The sequence below is a fragment of the Podarcis liolepis genome (assembly GCF_965112155.1).
Source record: "Podarcis liolepis genome assembly, chromosome: 7".
Lineage (NCBI taxonomy): Eukaryota > Metazoa > Chordata > Lepidosauria > Squamata > Lacertidae > Podarcis > Podarcis liolepis.
This window is the reverse complement of record NC_139561.1, coordinates 20434584-20457443: the sequence shown is the minus strand read 5'-3', so window position 1 is coordinate 20457443 and position 22860 is coordinate 20434584. Positions and strand designations below refer to the sequence as shown.

Below are 22860 nucleotides of genomic sequence, written 5' to 3'. Positions count from 1 at the left end.
TTTAGAAAAAGTATCCCCCATCTTCTCCTAAACTCTTGCAAGTACCTGGGAGTCCACCACATGATTACCACCCATAGAAGTCCTCCACGTTGCTGGAAACCTTTCTTTTTTAAGGAAGGGTATGAAATTGCAAACGCCTCTTAGAGAATTTGTATGAAGATCTCCATTGCCCTCTGCCCTTCCATATAAGCTTTCTCTTCCCCCTCCCCAAGAACACGTAAATTCCACACCAAGCCCATGAGAAATATGTGTGTGTGCGTGCACAAAGTTAGGTTTCCATTCACAACCTGCTTGATGATTTGTCTACTACATGGGGGTGGGGGTGTAGAAGAGATTTTCCAGCAAATTGCATTACTTTGTTTGGTCAATTGGCCTACAAATTGATTTTCCTGTACAAATAATGAACATTTATGGTTATTTTCCCTATAGGCTTGCTTTATTTGCCATGCAACAAAGAGTGATTTTCCTGGATTTTTTGGAGACCTGAGCTTATCGCTGTTAGTAATTGTGCATGCCTGTGAATTTGGGGGAGGGGGAGGAGAGAAGAGGAGGTGGTTGCAGACAAAAGGGAATCTCTTCTTGTGTTGCTGTAGGAGATGCTCCAAAGGGAGAGGGAGGGGAAGCAGGAATTATGCAGGAGTGTGTGCTATTCTCCACACTAACCACGCATTTACCGTAATGCCTACTTTGGCCCTGGGGGAGCAGGATGGCACCATGAGGAGGGAGGGGAGGATGCATCGCTGAGCTTGCAATGGTTACTTGCTCAGTGGCAGAGCATCAGTAGAAGGTCGCAAGTTCAATCCTCAGCATCTCCAGTTGGGGCTAGGGAAGACTTTGGTCTAAAACCCTGCAGAGCCACTGCCAGTCAATGCAGGTTGACAGTAGAAGGCAGATTCCTACATTCCTTTTTCTCAAGGGACGGGGCCAAAGTTCAGTGATAGAACACCTGCTTTGGATGCAGAAGCAGCTGCACTGTAGTCATTAATTTCACTCCCCCTTGTTATCCCTTGCCGAAGTACCTGGATATTGTTCCACGGGTGTTATGTACTGAGTTGAATAGGATCCAAAATGCAGCAGTCTGATTGGTCCTAGAACAATAGGATCCAGAATGCAGCAGTCTGATTGGTCCGCAGGAGCCACCCAATCCAACTCTTGGTGGAAGTTAATCTGCAACCTGATTGATCTACAGGAGAAGCCCGGAATTAGGCAATTACGTGGGGCCCATTGTGTAAATAACGTATATAAAGCAGACATTTCGGTGGAACTTGCATTCTTCACTACTATGAGCTGAATAAAGAGCATGAAATCCACACTCAACTCCAAGTATATTTCAACGGGCATTTAGAATATATTGCAGAACGTTAGGTGACGTTGCTCCACCCCCACCCCTGGATGAAGGTGAACGGAAAAAGAACTAAGCCAGGCCTCCCAAGGACTTCCTAACCAAAACACAAGGGGGGGGGATTGCTGGCTCTCATTAAGAGTTCTGATTCTCAGCCTGGAGTTCACTTTCTAAAGCTTTTGTGGGGGGCCCTGAGGGAACTCGTCAAGCCGCTGGAGAGTGGGGATGGGGGACAAACCAGCAGCTCCAACAAATAGCAAGAGTGGCTAGGCTGTGGCAACATTTGACAGCTTAACAGGTGCACCGAACAGCTGCTATATTTAGGAATCATTAGCAAAGTACATGTCTTCACACATTTGAAGACTAGGAGAGAGTCAAGATACTGAAAATTGGGGGGGGGGGAGGACACAAGGATGAGAGAAAGTGGGTTTTGCAGGCCCTTCACCCAATCGCTCCCACGCTCCACAGGAGCCCACGTGGCAGACAGGTGGAACTGTGGGATAAGAAATTGAGGACCAGAAGAAAGATGGCAGGAAGACCCAGAAGACATCCCACCTTCTCTCCAAGGTCTCAACTCTGGAATTTTTTGAAAAGCAGGACAATTAAGATTGACAGCAAGGGGAGGTGTTCCCTATATACACACAGAATTTGACTGGATGGCATCTTGTACACCTCCTTCCAGCAACTCCTGCAGCCAGATGTGGCTCTTACCTCTGTACAGCAGGCTACATTCAAGCAATGCAAAATCCAGGTGCCTACACCCTCCCTCTCATCCAGGCAAGCAAGAGTCATTATCACAGTTCAATGAACTTTTCCAGCCAGAGAGAGAAGAGGGTCAGTGAGGGGCATGGCATGAAAATGGAGGTGTAGGAAAGGGCATGGCCTATAAGAGTCCTGAGAGTCTGATGGAAATGTATGGAGGGCTGCATTTTGGCCCCCAGGCCTGAGATTCCCCCACCTGTGGGGGAATCTTGAAGTGGCCATAGAATTGTATGTAGACAGGGGTCTCTAGAAAAGGAAGCGCCAAGATGGGGTTGGCCTGTTGGCTTAGCCTTACGGTACAGAAGATTTCAACCACGGCTGCATGTTAATTCTGCACAAGGGACCAGGGAGTAATGATTTCTGCAAGAAATTCTGCAACACATGTGAGGGTCCTGCGAATTAAGGACTTTTGCACCACTATATTTGACTTGAATGAATTTATTCTGTGTGGTTTTACTATTTCACAAGATCTCTTTGGTTAATTGTGGGGAGGGGAAAGGGTGGATACAGGGCAATGCCTGACCACTGCAGGAAGGGGGATTGGAAGGACACAGAAAGAGCCCTCTTGGATCAGGTCAAGGGTCAATGTAGTCCAGCATCCTGTTCTCACAGTTCCCAATCAGATGCTTAAGGGAAACTTGCAAGCAGGGCCTAAGTGCAACAGCAACTCTCCCCACTTTGGAACCCCAGCCAACCGGCATTCAGAGCCATGCAGCGTCTGCCAACGGAGATAGAACTTAAGGTTAGTAGCCATTTGAGTACCTTACCCTCCACATTCAGGCATTCCTCGGGCAGTTTTGGATTCTGCTAGGGTACCCCTAAGGGCTAGAAACCTATGTCCCTTTTTTAAAAAAGAAGACGAAAAAAGAAATTTATTGGCATGAGAAACTCCACAAATCGCAGCACAACCTATGCTTTGTCTCCGCTCCCGCAGAACTGTAGTACAGGCGCCATTCTGGATGTAACCCCAAGCCGTAGCCCAAGGCCATAGCCCAGCTCAGCAGATCAATACGCAGTTGAATAAATAAATGGGCCGCCCAAGTGTTAGTTCAAGCCGGCGCTGTGACACGCCCCTGACAATATCGATTCCTGGAGCAAAAGCACTGTGCAATGACCCAAGAGCCTAGCATTGTAGCGTATGCCAGGTTTGGTCAGAAGCAGAGACACAGAAAATAATAATGCCCCAACACCTATGAATACAAGAAACCCACCACACTATGCTTTGAACTAACCCGTGGTGGTGTGCCCACAATTCTGCTGGATTTTCCGCATGCTATTAACTTCCCGCAGCAGCCTGCAGCAGCAGCCGCCAGAACCACTCTGCACTTGGGGTGGGTGGGGGAAGCACAGAAGGGATGACTAGAACCTCTCCCCGCCCCGCATATGCTACTTTTTTTTTTACTTGCAAGGGATGTTCTTTCCTTCTTGGCTTGTTTTTAAACCTGGGAAACACTCAAAAGCAGAACCCCACAGAGTAAATAGGATTTCCCCCTAACCCCCACAGTCCTTAAAAGCTGTACAACTTAAGGACATAATAAGAGCCAATCAGATGCCTCTGGGAAGCCTGCAAGCAGAACCTGAACCCAACAAGAACTCTCCCCATTGGTGATTCCCAGCAACTGATTTTCAGAGGCATACTGCCTCCAACAGTGGATGAAGAAGATAGCCGCTGTGGCTAGTCGCAACTGCTAGCCTTACCCTAGAAATCTAGAGAGGATACTAATCTATCTTAGAGACAGGGCCAGCGCCAGCAACCTTAAGTAACCACTGAGCACCAGGACCATAGCAGTGGTAACCAACAGTGATGTGCGCCAGAATATGTTCAGAAGCCTATTTCTTCCAGCGCTTTTTTTATCCATGTGTCTACTCAGAGCAAATCTTAATTGGATACCACCCCTGAGCGGGATTGGAGGGTAGGAAGAGTGAACAAGAGGGATGCAAGAAGATGAACAAACTAACAACACAGCAATAGTCAGGGCAGAACTCACAACCCTGGCCCTCAAGCCTAACTCCAGACCCCACAAATCTGTTCCTTTTCCCTTGCACAGCCATTGCACAGTGAATCCTTTATGCCTTACAAGATGAAATCGCAACGGCAGGCTAAGTTAGCAACACAACCCCAGAGGGTGTGTGTGTGTATGTGTGTCTGTGCGCGCGCACACACCCACACCCACACACCCGCGCACAGAGAGATGGGGGAGATTGTCAACATTCACTTTGTATTTTTCTAACCCAGGGTGGCCGCGCTTGGGGTCAGCATCTGGCTGCCTGTCAACCTCCCGCTGTTCTCCGCTCCTTTATTTATTTATCTCTCCCTAACCCAATTTTCCGGCTGGAATGGCGAGAGAGTGACGGCAAAGTAACGCGATTGAGGCGCCCCGGGCAAAATGCCTATTACCTTCCCTGCCTCCCCCTTAATCAATAAAGCCATTTTGCTGCCTGATTCTGAAGCAGAGCATGCCATTCTGCAACAAGGGCCCTCGCACCAGGAGCGTGTGCAATCCGAGCCAGAGGGGGCTGTACCCGGGGTGTGCATTTTAATGTGGCTACTCTTCATGGTTGTGTGAGATGCATGTATGTGTGTGTTTTCCATATACAGGGTGCAAAAGAATGATAGTGAAGGCTGGAGATGGGAGTGTGCAATTGAAAGAACTGCTGACCTGAGGAGCTGAGTTTTCTATGTGAATCTATGGGTTGGTATATGTAGATCTGCAAATATAGATATGTAGGAATGTACAAAGGCATAATTTTCTCTTCCATCTTGTATTCATTGCATACAACTGTGAGAACAGGATGCTGGACTAGATTGGGGGGGGGCATTCTCAATCATGTATCGTTTACGGATTGAAAGCAACAGCAGCAGCAAATACAATAGATTTCCATTCTGGAAATGGGATGAATAAGCAAACAGCAGCAATTTCTGCTCCCATTTCCACGTTCAGCAGAATTCTCTAACTTCCTTATATGGAGGTTTGTAGAGATAGATATACATATGCACACAAAGAATAAGAACCTTTGGGCGCTCAAGCTGAATATGAAAACACTGATTCTGGCCTGCAATTTGTTTCCAGCATCTCAGTATTCCCAGGTATACTACCTCTAAATAGGGAGGCTCCATGTCTGGCTATTACAAAATATAGCTGTCTGGAAATCTCAAATTTCTTCATTCCCCCCCCCCCCAGAAGTGTCTGAATGCCCCAAATATGATGCAAATAAACAGCCACATTGATAGTAACATGACAGTGGGCTCAGACTGGACTACTGGTAAACACGTTAGCTTTAAACAGTACAGTGGTACCTTGGGTTACATACACTTCAGGTTACAGACTCCGCTAACCCAGAAATATTACCTCAGGTTAAGAACTTTGCTTCAGGATGAGAACAGAAATCGTGCTCCGACAGCGCGGCAGCAGCAGGAGGCCCCATTAGCTAAAGTGGTGCTTCAGGTTAAGAACAGTTTCAGGTTAAGAACGGACCTCCGGAACAAATTTAAGTACGTATCCAGAGGTACCACTAAACTATTTTTTTGCACACAATTCTACTACCTCGGTTGCTTGAAGCTTTTGTTGTTGAATGCATTGCCCCATGAGTCAACTACAGTATTTGTTTATTGGAAAAAAGATAGCTCTTTGCTAGCACCCTGCTGACTGGGAGAGACAGCACCATCCTGAATTGTTCTGAGGGAACAGTGTCTTGTGAATGTACAGGTGAAAACGAACAATATACTATTGTCAGCAAACCATCAATGTTGTGCTGCCGCCTGTAGTCAGAAAGGTGCTAACAAAGCGCTATCTTTTCTAGAACCCAATACTAAGAATTTATCTAGAATGTACAACTTGTTGTTGAAATGGAACACACAGGATGAAACAGTTAAATCGGCTATGATTAAGTGGGCTCAGGATGTTGGACATAACATTATGTCAGCGGACTGGGAATGGTTATGGAACACCGGTATAAAATTTACGGCATGTAATGCCTTAAAGGAAAACATTATGAAAATGGTATACAGGTGGTACATGACCCCAGTCAAGCTAGCAAAAATCTATCATTTGCCCGATAACAAATGTTGGAAGTGTAAAGAGACTGAAGGTACCTTTTATCACCTTTGGTGGACATGCCCGAAGATTAAGGCCTTCTGGGAAATGATCTATAATGAAATGAAAAAGGTACTTAAATGTACCTTTCCTAAAAAACCAGAGGCCTTTCTCTTGGGCATTGTCGGCCAACTGGTGACAAAGAAAGATAGAGCTTTTTTTATGTATGCCACAGCAGCAGCAAGAATACTCATCGCAAAGTATTGGAAGACACAAGATTTACCCACTTTGGAAGAATGGCAGATGAAAGTGATGGACTATATGACACTGGCCGAGATGACAGGCAGAATCCGTGATCAACGAAAAGAGACGGTGGAAGAAGAATGGAGAAAATTTAAAAGCTATCTTAAGGACTACTATAAACTTAATGAATGCTAAAATGTCGTGGTTTTCAGAAACAAAGGGGTACAGGGATATAAGGTTAGACTATAAAAGAGGACTAAGATGATAGAGATTGGAAAGTAACAATTGGGAGTTGCTAGCTGAACTATGGACATTGGGATGCAGAGAGGGGGGGTATGGGGAAGTCCAAGAAAAGAGGTTTATGAAAATATGTTTGAAACTATACGTGTATGTTTGTCATTTTTAGTGTTTGTCCGTTTTTCTTAAAAATTTTGTAAAACCAATAAAAATTTTATTAAAAAAAAAAAAAACAAAGCGCTATCTTTTCTAGTGAATAAACACTTGATAACCAACTAGAAAAGGATAGTACTTTGATAGCACTCTAGTAACTGGAGGAGGCCAGTTTGTCGCCAATAGTTATCTTGCCTGTAGCTGCTGAAGGCGATTGGGCAGATGGGGACGAATTTGCCAATATTGCCTGTGACAGAAAAGCAAAACATTGTTTTGGCAGGTGCCTGTAACTGAACACTGTCTTAGTAGACATAGCCCAGCTTAACATACCTGTCGCTTGCCTTTGGGCAAAACGTTTGGCCCTTGCTGAAGGACGGCAGTTCTCATTATGAGCAGGGTGGGGAGGGAGAAGAGCGGCGTTCAGCACATTTCCCAACGGTAAAACTGTACCCTGCGATGCTTTACGCCCCAACTGGTTTCCCCCCTCCTGAACAACCCACTGCTATTGACATCCTTCCAAGATCGTTAAAGCAAACATCAAGGAAAGGGAGAAATTTGTTTGTTTAAGGAGGTGCAAGTCTTGACAAAACAGACCCTAATCAGTTATTTAGATAATTGAAAAGCCGCCAGGTCTTTGTTACCTGCCAGGGCCAAACAGGAAAGGCTGGGGAGAAGGAGAGAAAAACACAGACAAAAAAAAAAGCAGCCAGACAAGGACTGGGGCTCAAATAGCATCCAGGTGTGGAAATAAGGTTTGGCTCACAGATGAAAACCACACAGGGCTCCTTGTTTCAACGGCAAAGCTTGATCTTCTGTCCTTTGCAATAGTTTGTCTTAGGGCTGTAAACACAGCAGTCGAGTTTTGTTTTTTTAAGTGGAAGAACAAAGGGGTACTATTTCTTTCTTATCCTACCCTCCTCCCAAGAAACTCTCAAGGTGGCATTGGTGGTCCTCCCCTCTGTTATTATTTTCAGAACAACCCTGTGAAGTAGGCCTGGCTGAAAGAGATTTTTTAATGTGCCTTGAGAGCTTCTTGGCCAAGTGGGGATGCGAACTTATGCTTTGCCCCCACCCTGCCCTTAATCTGACACTCTAACCATCGCACCATGCTGCCTCTCATGGGCAAGTCTAACTTGCAGTGTTGGTACACCAAGCAGATTCTGAGCAAAGATGTGTAGCTAGTGATATATGTTGAAAGGGATGCGGGTGGCGCTGTGGGTTAAACCACAGAGCCTAGGACTTGCCGATCAGAAGGTCGGCGGTTCAAATCCCCGCGACGGGGTGAGCTCTCGTTGCTTGGTCTCTGCTCCTGCCAACCTAGCAGTTCAAAAGCACGCCAAAGTGCAAGTAGATAAATAGGTACTCCGGCGGGAAGGTAAACGGCGTTTCCGTGTACTGCTCTGGTTTGCCAGAAGCAGCTTAGTCATGCTGGCCACATGACCCGGAAGCTGTGCGCCGGCTCCCTCGGCCAATAAAGCGAGATGAGCGCCGCAACCCCAGAGTCGGCCACAACTGGACCTAATGGTCCGGGGTCCCTTTACCTTTATATGTTGAAAACCAGATTATCGCCTAGCCCTAGTTTTCCACACATTACACTCCAGCCTTCCCCAACCTGATACCCACCAGATGTTTTGGATCACTCCTGACTGGGGTGGATAGGAGTTGTGGTCCAAACCATCTGGAGGGCTCGTGGTTGGGGAAGGCTGCACTGATCAGGCTCCCCACCCCCTCAACTTGTACATTAGAATTATGCAAAATATACCCTAATGCCCACATGTTTTACATTGATAACAATATTCACCTCTATATCTGCAAGGAATACCCCCCCCACCCGAGTGGACACAAAGTAGAACACTGAAAGAAAGGGAACAGACTAGCTTCTCAGGGGGGAAAAAGAAAAGAATACAGTGGTACCTCGGGTTAAGTACTCAATTTGTTCCAGAGGTCCATTCTTAACCTGAAACTGTTTTTAACCTGAAGCACTACTTTAACTAATGGGGCTTCCTGCTGTTGCTAAGCCGCCAGAGCACGATTTCTGTTCTCATCCTGAAGCAAAGTTCTTAACCTGAAGTACTCTTTCTGGGTTAGCGGAGTCTGTAACCTGAGGTACCAATGTAGTTTGTAGAAGCCATGTTTATGTGGTGCAGAGTTCAGGTTGCTGCAGGAATATATTCACAGCATGGCCCTATAGCACTCCAAGTTTGGAATTTGATGATGTAACAAAATTTATACACTGCTTGGTGTATTATTGCTAACCTCGAAATGTTTAGCAATAAAACTTTAAAACTATCAATTGAAAAACAGCCAAAAACAGACATTTTAAAATACAGTAAGCCCACAACATGCATGCATGTAACGCATTTGAGCTTTATGTGCGTGGCAAAATAGTAAATAAAAAGGGGGTGGAAAGGGGGCAGAGTTCCAGGAAAAACGACTTTCACTATCCCACCTGCCACTGAACCCCATGTGTTTTGACTATATGCAATTTTGGCTTTAAGAGCAATCCCTGGGAACAGAACCCCTGTGTAAGTTGTGGGCTTGCTGTAATCAAATAAGTAGCTCCGAAGAAATAAGACACATGCAATTCCTAAACAAAGATGCTTTTTAGCAGGCACCAAAAACATTACAGTGAAGTCGCCTGTCTGATATCAATAGGCAAGGAGTTACAAAATGCAGGTGCTGCCACACCAAAAGGCCAATACAGTGGTACCTCGGGTTAAGTACTTAATTCATTCCGGAGGTCCATTCTTAACCTGAAACTGTTCTTAACCTGAAGCACTTTAGCTAAAGGGGCCTCCTGCTGCTGCCGCCGCACCACCAGAGCATGATTTCTGTTCTCATCCTGAAGCAAAGTTCTTAACCTGAAGCACTATTTCTGGGTTAGCGGAGTCTGTAACCTGAAGCCACAGGCTGAAACCGTTGAGCGGGCATATATATAGTGCAAACTAGTTCCAATCCATAAGGGCTTCATATGCTAACTGTAACACTCTGAACTTGTCTCTTACTTCCCTACCCACTGGGAGGGGGGCATTTATCCAGAGTATATATATTTTTAAAAATTCCAGTAAGAAGCTCCTTGCAACCGATTCCGTACAGCGAGACTTCACCTGTTCAGCTTCCTCCAGGAAGGCTTCCATGGCACACATTCAAAAAACTGCCAAACATCTCCGGAAGGGGAGGGGGGGGGGAAACGCAAACAAACCTCAAACAGGATAGATGAGAAAAACCTCAAAAGCTCCTTTGTCCCTTTTGGCCGCCAAAAGACCTGCCTTGAATGGTGGGTGGGCTGCTGCGGGCTCCGCTCCCCAAACAGGTAACAAGCAGACTTTTGAGATCGCTCTAAGGTACACTTCACTCTCGCCTCCTCTCTCCTGACTGGTATGAAGCTTAAGGAGAGAAAATGTGCTTCTGGCATGCCAAGGAAACATAGAAAGCTGCCTGAAACAGAGACAGACTTTTGGTCCATTTGGGAAAGGGACCCCAAGGGTCATCTAGTCCCACCCTCCACAATGATTTTTACTAGCTTACCTGCCCACCAATAACCATTTTTACCATCTCTGACTTTAAAAAGAGAGAGTAAAAATAACCTTTTTTTGGTAAAGATTGTCATTAGGGACAACTTTCATTTGCCACAGGTGCACATCTATTTACCAGCCAGCCATAACCCCTTCTTCATAAGACTCCTGCAAAAACAAAGCGGATGGGGTCAGGGAAAGGATATGAAAAGTTATTGATCCGAGGAGAATTCATTTTACCTACAAGGGGACAGGACTTTCTCACTTATTTAATCAAGGGCTGGCATCAAAACCATAGCAAATTTTAGTATTATCTAATTCTACCTAATCTCATTCGATCACTATTGCTCCACCACAGCTGAGAAGGGAAGTCCTGCCTGTTCTTGTCTTCAGGTGCTATCTCCTGTTGCCTTAGCAACGCAGCAAAATGCCATTTCCACAGAAGTCAGACCTACCACATTTATCTCCAGGTTTATTTTTTAAAATACAACCCCTATATACGGATGTGTTTAAACCCATATACAGGGGTTGTACTTGAAAATAAATAAACTGGGGTGCAGACATATTCCCCCTCCCCAAGAGCAAGCAGAGAAAGGGAGAGGGGGATCTGTGCAAAACTCAAAAACCACCAATGAGAGATTAGGTTAAGTTACACCAAATTAGAAAGCAAGAGGAGAAAACAACTCATTTAGTTCAGTTTTGGCCACCCATCATCCCATGGGGCTCAGAGTGGCTTATAATGATTACATCTTCCTAAATACATAAAAACGTAAGGTGTCACCACGTTCTGCAGTTCACGTGGAAGTTTGGAGTCCAGCAACAACCGGAGGGCCACAGGGTTCACCAACCTTGTTTTAATCAGCCTCAATAAGAGCCAGATCAGGCACGCATGCAGAAACACAACAAGAAGTCTCCTTTCTGGACCACATTCCCCATCACCCCTGACCATTCATCAGGCTGGGTGCCGGGGCTGGTGGGAATTGGAGTCCAACAACATCTGCAGGGCCACAGCTGCCTCTGTCTTGCTCTACTGAAACCAAGCCTAAGAACTCATAAGTGACCCGAACACATTAATCTTCCTCCGCTTACTTTTGGCTTTCCATCTCTTTCCCAGCCCCCAAGGGCCAATGGTCAGGGATAATGGGCAGTGGGAGCAGCCAAACAACATCTGGACTGCCACAAGTTCCCCGTCCCTGATTTACAAGGTTAATTACGCAGCTGGAGCCCTGCAAGGGGAAGAGCAGCTGGCAAAGGCAATTCTGAGCAAGAAAAACAGCTGGTGAGGGAAGAGGATTAGGAACTCTTGACTCCTGCTCCGTTCAAAAACCACAATCTCCCAAACCTTCTTTCCATTTAAAGATAAAGCACACGAAGGTTGGGGGTTTTGTTACACATATTTGCACATATCATTTGCACCACGGCCCGCTGCAGTGAGAGGAGGAGCAGCAGCAGTAGCCTAAAGGCAAGGAACGATGGAAGTGCATCCGAAAGAGATAAAAGACTTAGCACTGGCAGTTCAGAGCAGACTGAAAAGCACCAAGGATGACACAGGAGAAAAGGTCCATGAAGGTTAGTATCGCAACAGGCGAGTGAAGTGCTAGCTAACATTTCAACATAAGCACAGACTTCAAAAGGAGAGTAGGCATGATGGGGAAAAAGTACACACACTCGCAAACTCTTTTGTGTGTGTTTTTAAAAAGAGCATAAGAATAGCCTGCTGGATCATGCCCCATCTGGTCCAGCATCCTGTTCTCACAGTGACGAACCAGATGCCTGTGGGAAACCAGTGAGCAGGGCCCTCCCCTCTCCTGTGGTTTCCAGCAGCTGGTAATCAGAAGCATTTCTGCCTCCACTTGTGGAGGCAGAGCACAGCCATTATGGCTAGCAGCCATTGATAGCCCTATCTTCCATGGATTTGTCCAAACCACCCAAGCTGGTAGCCATCACTGCCTCCTGGAGGAGGGAGTTGCATAGTTTTTGATTATGCGCTGCATGGAAAAGCACTTTCTTTTATCTGACCTACATCTTCCAACGTTCAGCTTCATTGGATGTCCATGAGTTCTACTGATAGGCAAGGAGAAAAACTTTTCTCAATTCATTTTCTGCATCCCATGTACAGTCATACCTCGGGATGAATACGCTTTAGGTTGAGCGTTTTCAGGTTGCGCTCTGCGGCAACCCAAAAGTAATGGAACGCGTTACTTCTGGGTTTTTCCACTTGCGCATGCGCAGACGCTCAAAACGACGTCACACGCATGCGCAGAAGCGGCAAACCGCGACCCACAGAGACGCGTGTTACGTTCGCTTCAGGATGCAAACGGGGCTCCAGAACGGATCCCATTTGCATCCAGAGGTACCACTGTATAATGTTATAAACCTCTACCATGTTACCTGTCGGTCGCCTTTCCACTAAACTGAAAAGTCCCAAACGCTGCAACACTTCTTCATACGATAATTGCTCCCCTTGATCATTTTGGTCGCCCTATTCAGAACCTTTTCCAACTCTACAATATCTTTTTTTGGAGTGAGGGGACCAGAACTGTACAGTACTGTAAATGTGGTCACACCATAGATTGGTATAACAACATTATGATATTGGCAGTTTTATTTTCGTTTCCTAATGATCCCTAGCTTGAAATTTGCCTTTTCCAGAGCTGCCACACTCTGGGATTGGCATCTTCACTGAGCTATCTGCTGTGAATCCAAGGACTTGCTTCTGGTCCATCACCTCTAGTTCAGACTCCGTGAGTGTCCTTGTGAAATTAAGATTTTTTCCCCTCCAACATGTACCACTTTATATTTCTTTACGTTGAATTGCATTTGCCATTTTCCTGCCCCAAAAGTCGTTTACCGTCAAAAAAATATAAAAATGCTATTGAGTCCTCAGGATTGTTTTCAATAAACTTATGTGTCTCTGCTAGATTTTTTTCCTGAGCAGAAGAAAAAAAAACCCATGTCAATACCTCTTTTTTTCAAAACCCAAGAACACCCAACTTAAGAGAACATATGCACCCACCCAGGTCACTTTCAAATGACTCGTTCATTGAGCATTCATTCTCATCTGTTTGCAGAGAGGTGAGATGATGTTGCTTCTGCAAGTGCCCATATTTAGTGAAACCTGACCGCTGTGGTGTGAATCTGGGCTGCATTCACAACATGCATTTAAATCACATCCCCGCACAATAAAAAGGAATCTGGGTTGGCTACTACGAGAATGCTGGACTAGATGGGCCACTGGCCTGATCCAGCAGCGCCCTTCTAAGGCGAGGAAATATTCCAGGCCTTTCTAGATCTTGAACACCCCATTGCAAGTGGGGTGTGAAGTTCAGCATCATAGACCTTCTATTTTCAGGAAGAAAATCCCCTCTCTGGATTTTCCCTTGCCGCACCCCTGTTTGCACACAAAAGTTTCAAAAGGCATAGAGCGCCTCCATCAAGAAAGCTGAATAAATTATGCAAAGCTTAGCAGATGCACGCAACGAAGAACGACAGTTAGCAAAACATGTTGCAACGGCAGGATTTTGCTTTCAGAGCCACAAAATTGGGTAGGGGAGAAGGGCTTGAGAGGTAGAGAATCTTTAATTTTATTTTTAAACTGACTGCTGATCATTTATAGGAAATTATACAATTGCTCATTTACTAAACTGGGCTTTTAAATAATAAATCTATCCAGATAATTAAAATACCGAGACGGTCTGGTTGAAACGCTGGCCAATTTGGCAAGTCCGATTGGAAAGAGCTTTTGCTCAAGGGTGTCCTCCCCACTCCGCCATGTGCTAAACGAATCAAGAGCAATTAAAACTCCGAGCTCTAACCATATCCAGAATGTACATAAGGCTCTCCTTCTGCACATCTGGGAATTCCCACCCTTCTGCCTCCTTCAGGCACGTGACAGCGGAATCCTGCATCGGATTATACTTTTGACCCACAGGGAGGCATGATTTCCGCTCCGTCTTCACTATCATCCAGGAAGCAAATTAGGGCCAAGGACAAGAGCTAAGGGAAAGATGTAGTTATAAAAGAGGAGGTTCAATAACGTTTAGTGTATCAGCCCCATCACAAGAGAGCTAAAGGTGGCCCTAGTGTAGTGGGGCCCAAGTTGAATCCCTGGTGTGTGGGAGACCCTGTGCCTGAAATCCAAAAAGCCACTGCCAGTCAGTGTAGACAATATTGAAGTGCATGAACCATTGACCTGATTCTTTATAAGGGAACTTCCTAAGTTCCTGTCTCTTAAGGGACAGGCCAAAGCTCAGTGGCAGAGCATGTGCTTTGCATGCAGAAGGTTCTATCTTCAAACCCAGGCATCTCCCAGGTGGGCTTTGTAAGATCCTCTGCTTGTAACCCTGGAGAGCTGCTTTCAGTTAGTGAAAAACTAGGAAGCTGTGTCCAAACCCTACACTGATAGTATTTTAGTTGCCAATTAAAGACATCTATTTGCTTGGGCCTTTGAGGCATAAATGCCTCAAAGTCAGTAAAGTCAGCAGCTGCTACTAATTTTAATTTTTGGAAATGCAGTTTCCGATGCTTTCCCTGCAATGCTTTTGACTGCCCTGGGCTCCTACCGGAAGAAGGGTAGTATAAAAAGGGAATGAGCGTTATAGATGATAGACCAATGGACTGAAAGTCTACATGGATGTGTCTACCTATGCATAAGAACGCAAGAAAAGCCCTCTTGGATCGAGCTAAAGGACATTAGTCCTGCACCTTGTTCTCACAGTGGCCAACTAGATGCATATGGGAAGCCTTGACTGGCAACAGCAAGCGGAACTTAAGGGCAACACAGCACTCTCTTCCCACTTGCATGGGAGAGACCCCCTGTCTGAAAGCTGAAAGCTGCCTCTGAGAGTGGAAGGAGAGCATCGCCATCATGGCTAGTAGCTATGATTAAACACATTCGAGGAGGATAAGGCAATGGAAGTTGAATTGGGCATGGTCGGCCAATTGGTGCCAAAGAAGGATAGAACTTTCTTTATGTATGCTACAACAGCAGCAAGAATACTTATTGCAAAGCACTGGAAGACACAAGATCTACCCACCCGGGAAGAATGGCAGATGAAGCTGATGGACTACATGGAACTGGCGGAAATGACTGGCAGAACCCGAGACCAGGGAGAAGAGTTGGTGGAAGAAGATTGGAAAAAATTTAAAGTATATTTACAAAAACATTGCAAAATTAATGAATGTTAGAAGGATGTTGGAATGAAGCTATATGGTTTTAGCAGAAATGTAATAAAGAACTAAGTAAAAGCTGATTGATAATGGGCCAAAATGAAAAAATTTAAGGTTAGACAGTTAAGATAAATTATAGAACAAAAATTGAGAAAGATGGAAAGAATTTGCTGAAATAGTGAAGTGAGCTAGAATACAAAAAGGGAGGGTTGAGGAGGTCGATGAAACAAGTAAATGAAAGGTAAAGATATGGAATATCGGATGTGTTTTAATGTTTTTTCTTTTTTGTTGTATTGTTGTATTGTTTTTATTTTATGTTTTTTTATGTATTGTAATGTATGTTTTGTTAGTTTTTTATTGTTTTTCCTTTTTCTGCTTTCTGTAATTCTTAAACTCTTAATAAATATCTTTTTTATTTAAAAAAAAAAAAGGAAGTTGAATGTATCTCTGGAAATCCAGATGCCGGTGGACTCTAAACCCACTCAGCCACGACACCGACCATGCCAGCTGGGGGCTGATGGGAACCAGAGTACACCTGCAGGGCCACCGGATCCCCTATCCATGGACTTTGGCTACAGAAGAACTAATGGGACGATACTCCGTCAGCACACGAATGATAACAGCCAATGACCAAAACAGTCCCTACTAGGACTGATCCAAAAGTTGCAACTCTTCAGCAATAAGGCATTTCAGTGGAAGGAGGGGAGAGGAGGGGAGAGAAGGGAAACCAGGGGTCAGCAAACTTTTTTAGCAGGGGGCCGTTCCACTGTCCCGCAGACCTTGTGGGGGGCTGGACTATATTTTGAAGAAGAAAAATGAACCAATTCCTATGCCCCTCAAATAACCCAGAGAAGCATTTTAAATAAAAGCACACATTCTACTCATGTAACAACACCAGGCAAGCCCCACAAATAACCCAGAGGTGCATTTTAAATAAAAGGATACATTCTACTCATGTAAAAACACGCTGATTCCTGGACCATCTGTGGGCCGGATTTGGCCCGCAGGCCTTAGTTTGCCTACCCATGAGAAAAACCATAGAACAGAAAGGTGGCAACAGTGACTCCCCCCTCCTGGTCAGCTCAGCACTGGCATCTGTTGTGCAGCCAGATCCTTGCCAAGTGTCTAGATGGAGGAAGCAGCCTGCACAGAGCAGAACCACCAGCTAACATCTCAAGGAACTAGGTCAGGGGTCTGCAACCCGCGGCTCCGGAGCCACATGTGGCTCTTTTACACCTTTGCCGCGGCTCCGGGGTGGATACTAGCAAGGGGAGGAGGCGCATTGTGCGCCCCGACACTCCCCACTGTGGCGGGCGCTGTACTGGCTGTGACGTCGCATGGGGGCGGTGCGTGCGTTAGTCACGCACCGTCCCGATGTCACCTGCCCGCCCGCCCGCTACATTGTAAGGGGCATGTACGCTGGTCACTGCATTGAAAGAGGGCATGTATGCTGGTCACTGTTTTGAAGGGGAGTGAAGAACACACACACACACACACAAAGGTAACTTGTTAATTTAACATTTATTTCTATGAGGAGGAGCAATTCTGAGGGGTCAAACAAAGAAATAATAAAAATGTGACAAAAAAGTTATTTTTATAATGACGAGTTTTGAGGCTCCCAGTTGTTTTTTTCTTCGGAAACGGGTCCAAGTGGCTCTTTTAGTCTTAAAGGTTGCAGGCCCCTGAACTAGGTAATGTGTGGAAGAGTGAGAAGGGGGGGGGGGACAAAACTTTTTTTTTAAAGTTTGCATGTGCTGCAGGAAAGAGCATCCTCCCTCCCACTCACCCACCTCTCTTGAAGAAAAAGACAAGAAAAGAAAATCCATACTTAAAGGATGGTGTTGCTTCTACATTCCAATTGGGGGGGGCGTTCAGGAAGAGGGAGTTTTTCTTGATCCTATGGGGCAGATGGGCATAGAGCATCACTGCCCGTTGGGGAATTTAAAGCAAGTGCCTTGCATATGTTCACAGTGAAGTCCCAGCTGACAGCTGCTCCCCCCACCGCCAGCCTGAAAGCAGTTGCCAGCGAGCCAGAGTTGGGGACACCGAGCCACCAGCAAATTAAAAACAGTCGCTCATGCCCTGAAGCAGTGGAGACAGCCCCCGAGCAGTTTTAATGACATCTCTAAATAATTTTGACAGCGAAATTACTTATCAGAGCTCACCTTTACACTGCCCTTGACACATCACTAACAAGATGAGGCCGCTTCCCCGACCTCCCCATTTATTAATTTATTTGCATTCCTGCTCTTGTACTACTCCTCTTCCCACACCCACCCACACAAACACACACAAATTCCACCCCAGTCTCTCTCCGATTTTAACAAGCTCATCTGAACCTGGGCTGTGCTCCCCAGCCAAATGTGTCATGCCTGCGACTGAAGCAGCCCTGGCCATGAGAAGTGTTTTGTGGGTCTGCACATGAACTGCCACGGCCTTCCTCCGGCAGGAGTGGGGAAGCTTTTTCAACCCGAGGGCCTTTCTGGGCAACCTTCCGAGGGCCGCATGCCAGTGGTGGGCAGGGCCAGAGGCAATAGCGAATGGAGCAGCAAACGTAAAAATTTTAACCTTTGCACAGCTTCACACAGGCTCCCGTCTCTATCCTCCAGCCAGGCAAGCAAGAGGCACCAGAGTTCAAGGACACATTTCCAACTGGGCAAAAACTCACTCAAAGAAGGAATGAAGCAAGGCTGGTGAGGGTCCAAAGGGCCAAATAGAGGTGTCTGGAGGGCTGCATCTGCCCCCCCCATCCTGAGGCCTCCCACCCATCATACAAAATAAATTCCAAAATCAAACCAACAACAACAACAAAATGACCATCTCAACTCAGAAAGTTGCCAGCTAACTTCTACAGAGCTTTTTAAAATGCTCTCAGAGAATTAGAGCACGAGGCTTTTGGGTGAAAGATTCATGCATTGCAGGGGGGCTGGACTAGATGATCGTCATGGTCCCTTCCAACTCTATGATTCTATGAACTGAAAACGTCTATAGGTATACAAGCTGGTGGCAACTGGGGAGAGTAACTCAGCTGGCTTAAGCAATCACACCAGCATACCATACATTGCAAAAAGTAATACAGACAGGTTTTTACAAAATTGGAGTAATAGAATGGACTGGGGGACAGACTCTTAAGTTTCCCTCTGACAAGAGCAGCAGGCTTGACCAGCAGTGCAATCCTGAACCATGTCAACTCCAAACTACATTCTGGTGAACTCAATGGAGCTTACACCCAGGTGAGCCCAGTTAGGATTGCAGTCTTAGTTTCTCTATGGTGTTCACCTTCAGTTTTCTGTGGTTTCCACTTTCTGTGCAGCAGGGCCCTACCAGCTAACCACGACCACTTGCTCTCCAGAAACCAGACTGCAAAGCGCACTTGCGAGCACAGAGAACAGGCCAATCCTGCAGAGCAGCTCAAAGGAGCAGCTCACAAACACACCGCCCGTCCATTAAGCACTGGAATTCTGACTCTGAAAGCTGTCTCCAAAGGGTGCAATTTCAACGTTTCCCCCAATAAATCAAACTCAATGTACCAGAATAAACGCCAATTCAAAGCAGCGTGAAACCACAAATAAAGAAACCCTCGCCATGCAGAATTAAAGGTCTGCAGGGACCAAGATGATTGCAAATGTGAATTCAGGGTGGTGTGGGGGGGACAGGAAAGGAGGAGGATTTACCATAACAAGAACACTCTCCTGACACACACAGTGAGCCTTGAGAATCCCCTCCTTAACAACCACAGGTGTTTGCCTGCAATTGAGATGTGGGAAGGCTGGAGAGAAAGTGTGTGCTGGCACACTACTACTGGACACCTTGGAGGTGTGAAGGCCATCACAACAACCCCAATACAACAATGTGTGTGCGCGTGTGTGTAACTACAGCTGAAATCCTATGCCCATTTATCTGGGAGCAAACCCCACTAAACAAGCCAAGTCAGGGCTGCTGGGAGTTGCAGCCCTTGAGAGCCACAGATTTCCCCATAGGAATGGGCTGCAACCTCAATGCATGCTTACCAAGGAGCAAATCCCATTGCACTGATGTGTGCTTAGCACGTGCAATGGTCCCAGGCAGGTGTACACAGGATTGCACCTAAGGAGAGGGACCTTATATGCACTTCATCCCAATAAGTAGGCCTGTTGAGCTCAATGAGGTTTACTTTCAGGTTCTAATGGAATGGGGAGGGGAAGCTGCAACACAATGCAACTCAGACTCTTGCAAAGTGCATTTTGGAGCCCCTTACTTGGGGAGGCCGCCTCGTAACTTTGAAGCCCTTTTCACACGTTCCACTGAACCCGCAAGGAACGGGAGAGTGGTAAAAAGCTGGCTCTTGACAACGACGCTGCATTCCCCGCGGGCGCGACCTCGCTCCTGCGAGTTCAAAGTAACGTATGAACAGTAACTCTTTCCGTGCGCCCCTTCCCAAGAGAGGAGAGGGGCTGCTCCCTGTAAGCCGTTCTCTTTCTCTGTGCAAAAGTGAGAGGGGGCGGAACTGAAAACTCACCGAGTTTGCAAACTCCTCTAGGCCCCGTGCGGGTCTCTCCCTCTCGTTTTTCTCCTGCTGCTGTCGCTGCAAGCAAGCAGCTAGCAAGCCAGCCAGCCAGCGCGGCGGCGGCGTTGGCCTCGTCCTCCTCCTCCATCAGGGGAGCGGGTGGCCCCTTCTCCTCCGCCTGCCCCTGCAGTGACCTCCCCGCCCGCCTCCTCTCCTCTCCAGCGCCGCGCCCTTCCGCCCGATTAGCCGCCCGGCCGCCGGGTGGGCTTGCTCAGCTGCGTCGCTTGATTGATGCGACGGCGGCAGCAGCGGGAGCGGGAGAGACGCGCTCTGCTGGAGGAGGAGGAGGCGCCGCCGCCAAGGCAGCCGCAGCGGGCGAGACGCGGCTCCGCTCGCTGGGAAAGGAAAGCAAGCAAAGGACAGCAGGCGCTGCAGCCGCCAGGAGGCGGGGAACACTTGTCAGAGGTCACTCCCGCCGCATGTTGTATCGCGGGGGCTGAGTATTCTTAGAGGCGCCTTTTCAAGGTCCCCGCGCTAAGAGTCGAGGCTGGAAGTTGCGCACCTTCTCCAGAAACATATTGCGCACCCACCGTTTCTCAACCTTGGCTCCGTAGCTGTCGTTGAACTACAACTCCCATCATCCCTAGTTAGCAGGACCAGTGGGAGTTGTAGTCCAACGACAGCTGTGGCCCCCAAGGTTGAGAAACACTTTAAAAATGCATGTTTAAAACATATGACTTTCCCCAAAAAGAATATTGGGAGCTACAGCTTGTTAGGTTGCTGGGTGTTGTAGTTCTGTGAGGGGGAAACTACAGTTCCCAAGATCATGGGTTTTGAATGTATGTTGCGGATCTGCCCTTATACTGTTCGGGCTCCTTCACTCCCCATCCTGGGATCGGTAGTTTCCTAAGGGTGCTGAGAGTTGTTATGAGACGACCTCACAAACTACAGCTCCCAGGATTCTTCGGGGGGGGGGGGAGTGTCTGCTTTAAACATATGGTGTGGGTGTAATTTTTTTAAACCTCACCTTTCCTGCATGGAGCTCAAGGTGGCATAATGTGGCTCTCCCTGCCTTACCCATTACAGCCTCACAAACAACTCTGAGGTAGGTTTGGCTGAGGGTGACTGGCCAAATATCACTCAAGTGAGCATTGTGTGTAGGTGGGAATCTGAATCCTGGTCTCCCAACCTTTGGTGCAACAGAGGTTTGCTGAACTACAAATCCCATCACCCCTGGGCAGTGGCCTCTATGCTTTCTGGGGCTGATGGCATTTGTAGTTCAGCAACATCTGGAGGGCCACAAGTTCCCCAAAACCTGCCCTACTCCAACCACACTACACTGGCATACTTAATCAGGGTTAATCCTAAAAAATGAACTTAATTAGCACCCAATTCAAAATGAAGAGTGAGCAAGCTTTCCAATGAGCGAGCTATGAAGAAGGAAAAACAGTTGTGGATAATGCGAAAGTTTGGGTCTCTGCTTAGGAACACTGGGGGGGGGGCATTGCCTAAAGACTGTAAAGCAGCCTTCTTCAACCTGGTTCTCTCCAGATCCTGTTGCCAGACTGTATCTCCCATCAGCACCAGCCACTATGGCCAATGGTCAGGGATGATGAGGACTAGAATCTAGTAACATCTTAGGGACAATGTTTTGGGGAAAACTGTTTAACACATTTTTACAGGCCAACATAAACCAGACAGAGGGACTTCGTTATTGGGCAGGATAAAAATATTGCAACTAGCTAGGTATCTACAATTTTAGGGTGCCTCCAGATTGTTAAGAGCAGGGGCCATCAAGGTTTACCACCCACGATTCTGGCATCTATGCAGACGTGATTTCCGGCGCAGTGAAAGCGGGTCCCCGTGCTGCGCTGGTTTAGTGCAGCACGTGGGGACTTGCCGAGCGGGCGGCTTGGTTTGGGGGCAGCTCATGGGCCAGTAAAACGATCCCTGTGGGCCACTTGTGGCCGCCAACCCCTGGTTAAGACTATTCAGGCTCATACTGGGAAATTTAGGTTGGTGCAAAAATGGATTAAAGCGCTCGCTCTGCCACCCTGGCACTTAAGGGAAAAACCCCTGCTCTTTTGCAGTTAGGAAAGTGACAAGGAAATGCATTCAAAGGTGTGAGATGAACAAAATGATTAATGGGAAGATGCAGAGACACCTTGCAAGCAAATCAGGGTGCATCTTCATTGTTGCATAACCTTTTCGCAAGCAGATCAGAGTGAAAGCTCAATACAACCACATATTGTCTAACCTCTGCAGAAGCTTTATGCAAGGAAATCCAAGATGAATGCTCAATAAGTGAGTGACCTCCATGAGCCTTACTTACCTGACGGTAACAGCACAATCCTATGTGTGCGTATTTATTTCATCAGAAGCCCAGGAAATGTGCCGGGCATGGCAGCCGAAATTCTTTTGAACAGACTCAGCAGGGCTATGGAACAACTATGCTTAGAGTGGGGCTTTGGTGCACCTCTTAAGGGACACACTCCTTGATCCTAATGCCTGACTTGCAGGCACAACCTGCTACTCCCATTCACAAGGTAAAATGTGGTCTGCGTTTCAGCCTGTTCTAGTACAGACAGATCCATTGTGAGATTAGACAGTCTATCCAGTGCTGGCTCCAAGCGCGTGTGTGTGTGTGTGTGTGTGCTTGGTGGGAGGGGGTAGGGCTCTGGGCAAGGCACCTTCAGGGGGCCCCAGTGATGTGGGGCGGAAAATTTCCCCGGTGCTTAATTCCGCCCCCCTGCCCACAGAATATTTTGCTTTTCGTGAGTTCAACAGCATCACAAAGAGGGAGAGAGCAGACAGGCTGGCTTTAATTTGAGCTCAAGCCTCAGAAAAGAAAAAGGGCAGCAACAACAAAAAAATTGTTCAAACAGGCATACGCATAAACATGCAAACTGATAAACATAA

General features: G+C 46.8%; 1 protein-coding gene across 13 annotated transcripts in view; it reads right to left on the bottom strand.

Moving 5' to 3' along the window:
- The window catches only part of SAMD11 (sterile alpha motif domain containing 11), a 326641-nt gene that overhangs the window by 121023 nt on the left and 182758 nt on the right, over positions 1 to 22860 (bottom strand). The window contains exon 1 of one of the 13 annotated variants that reach the window (XM_083512922.1): positions 7102 to 7186. The exons of the other annotated variants lie outside the window; for them this stretch is intronic. Within the exon in view, the coding sequence (XP_083369048.1) occupies positions 7102 to 7158 (57 nt within the window). The 5' untranslated portion in view covers positions 7159 to 7186. Of the gene's footprint in view, positions 1 to 7101; positions 7187 to 22860 lie in introns of those variants that run through there. 13 annotated transcript variants of the gene reach the window in all.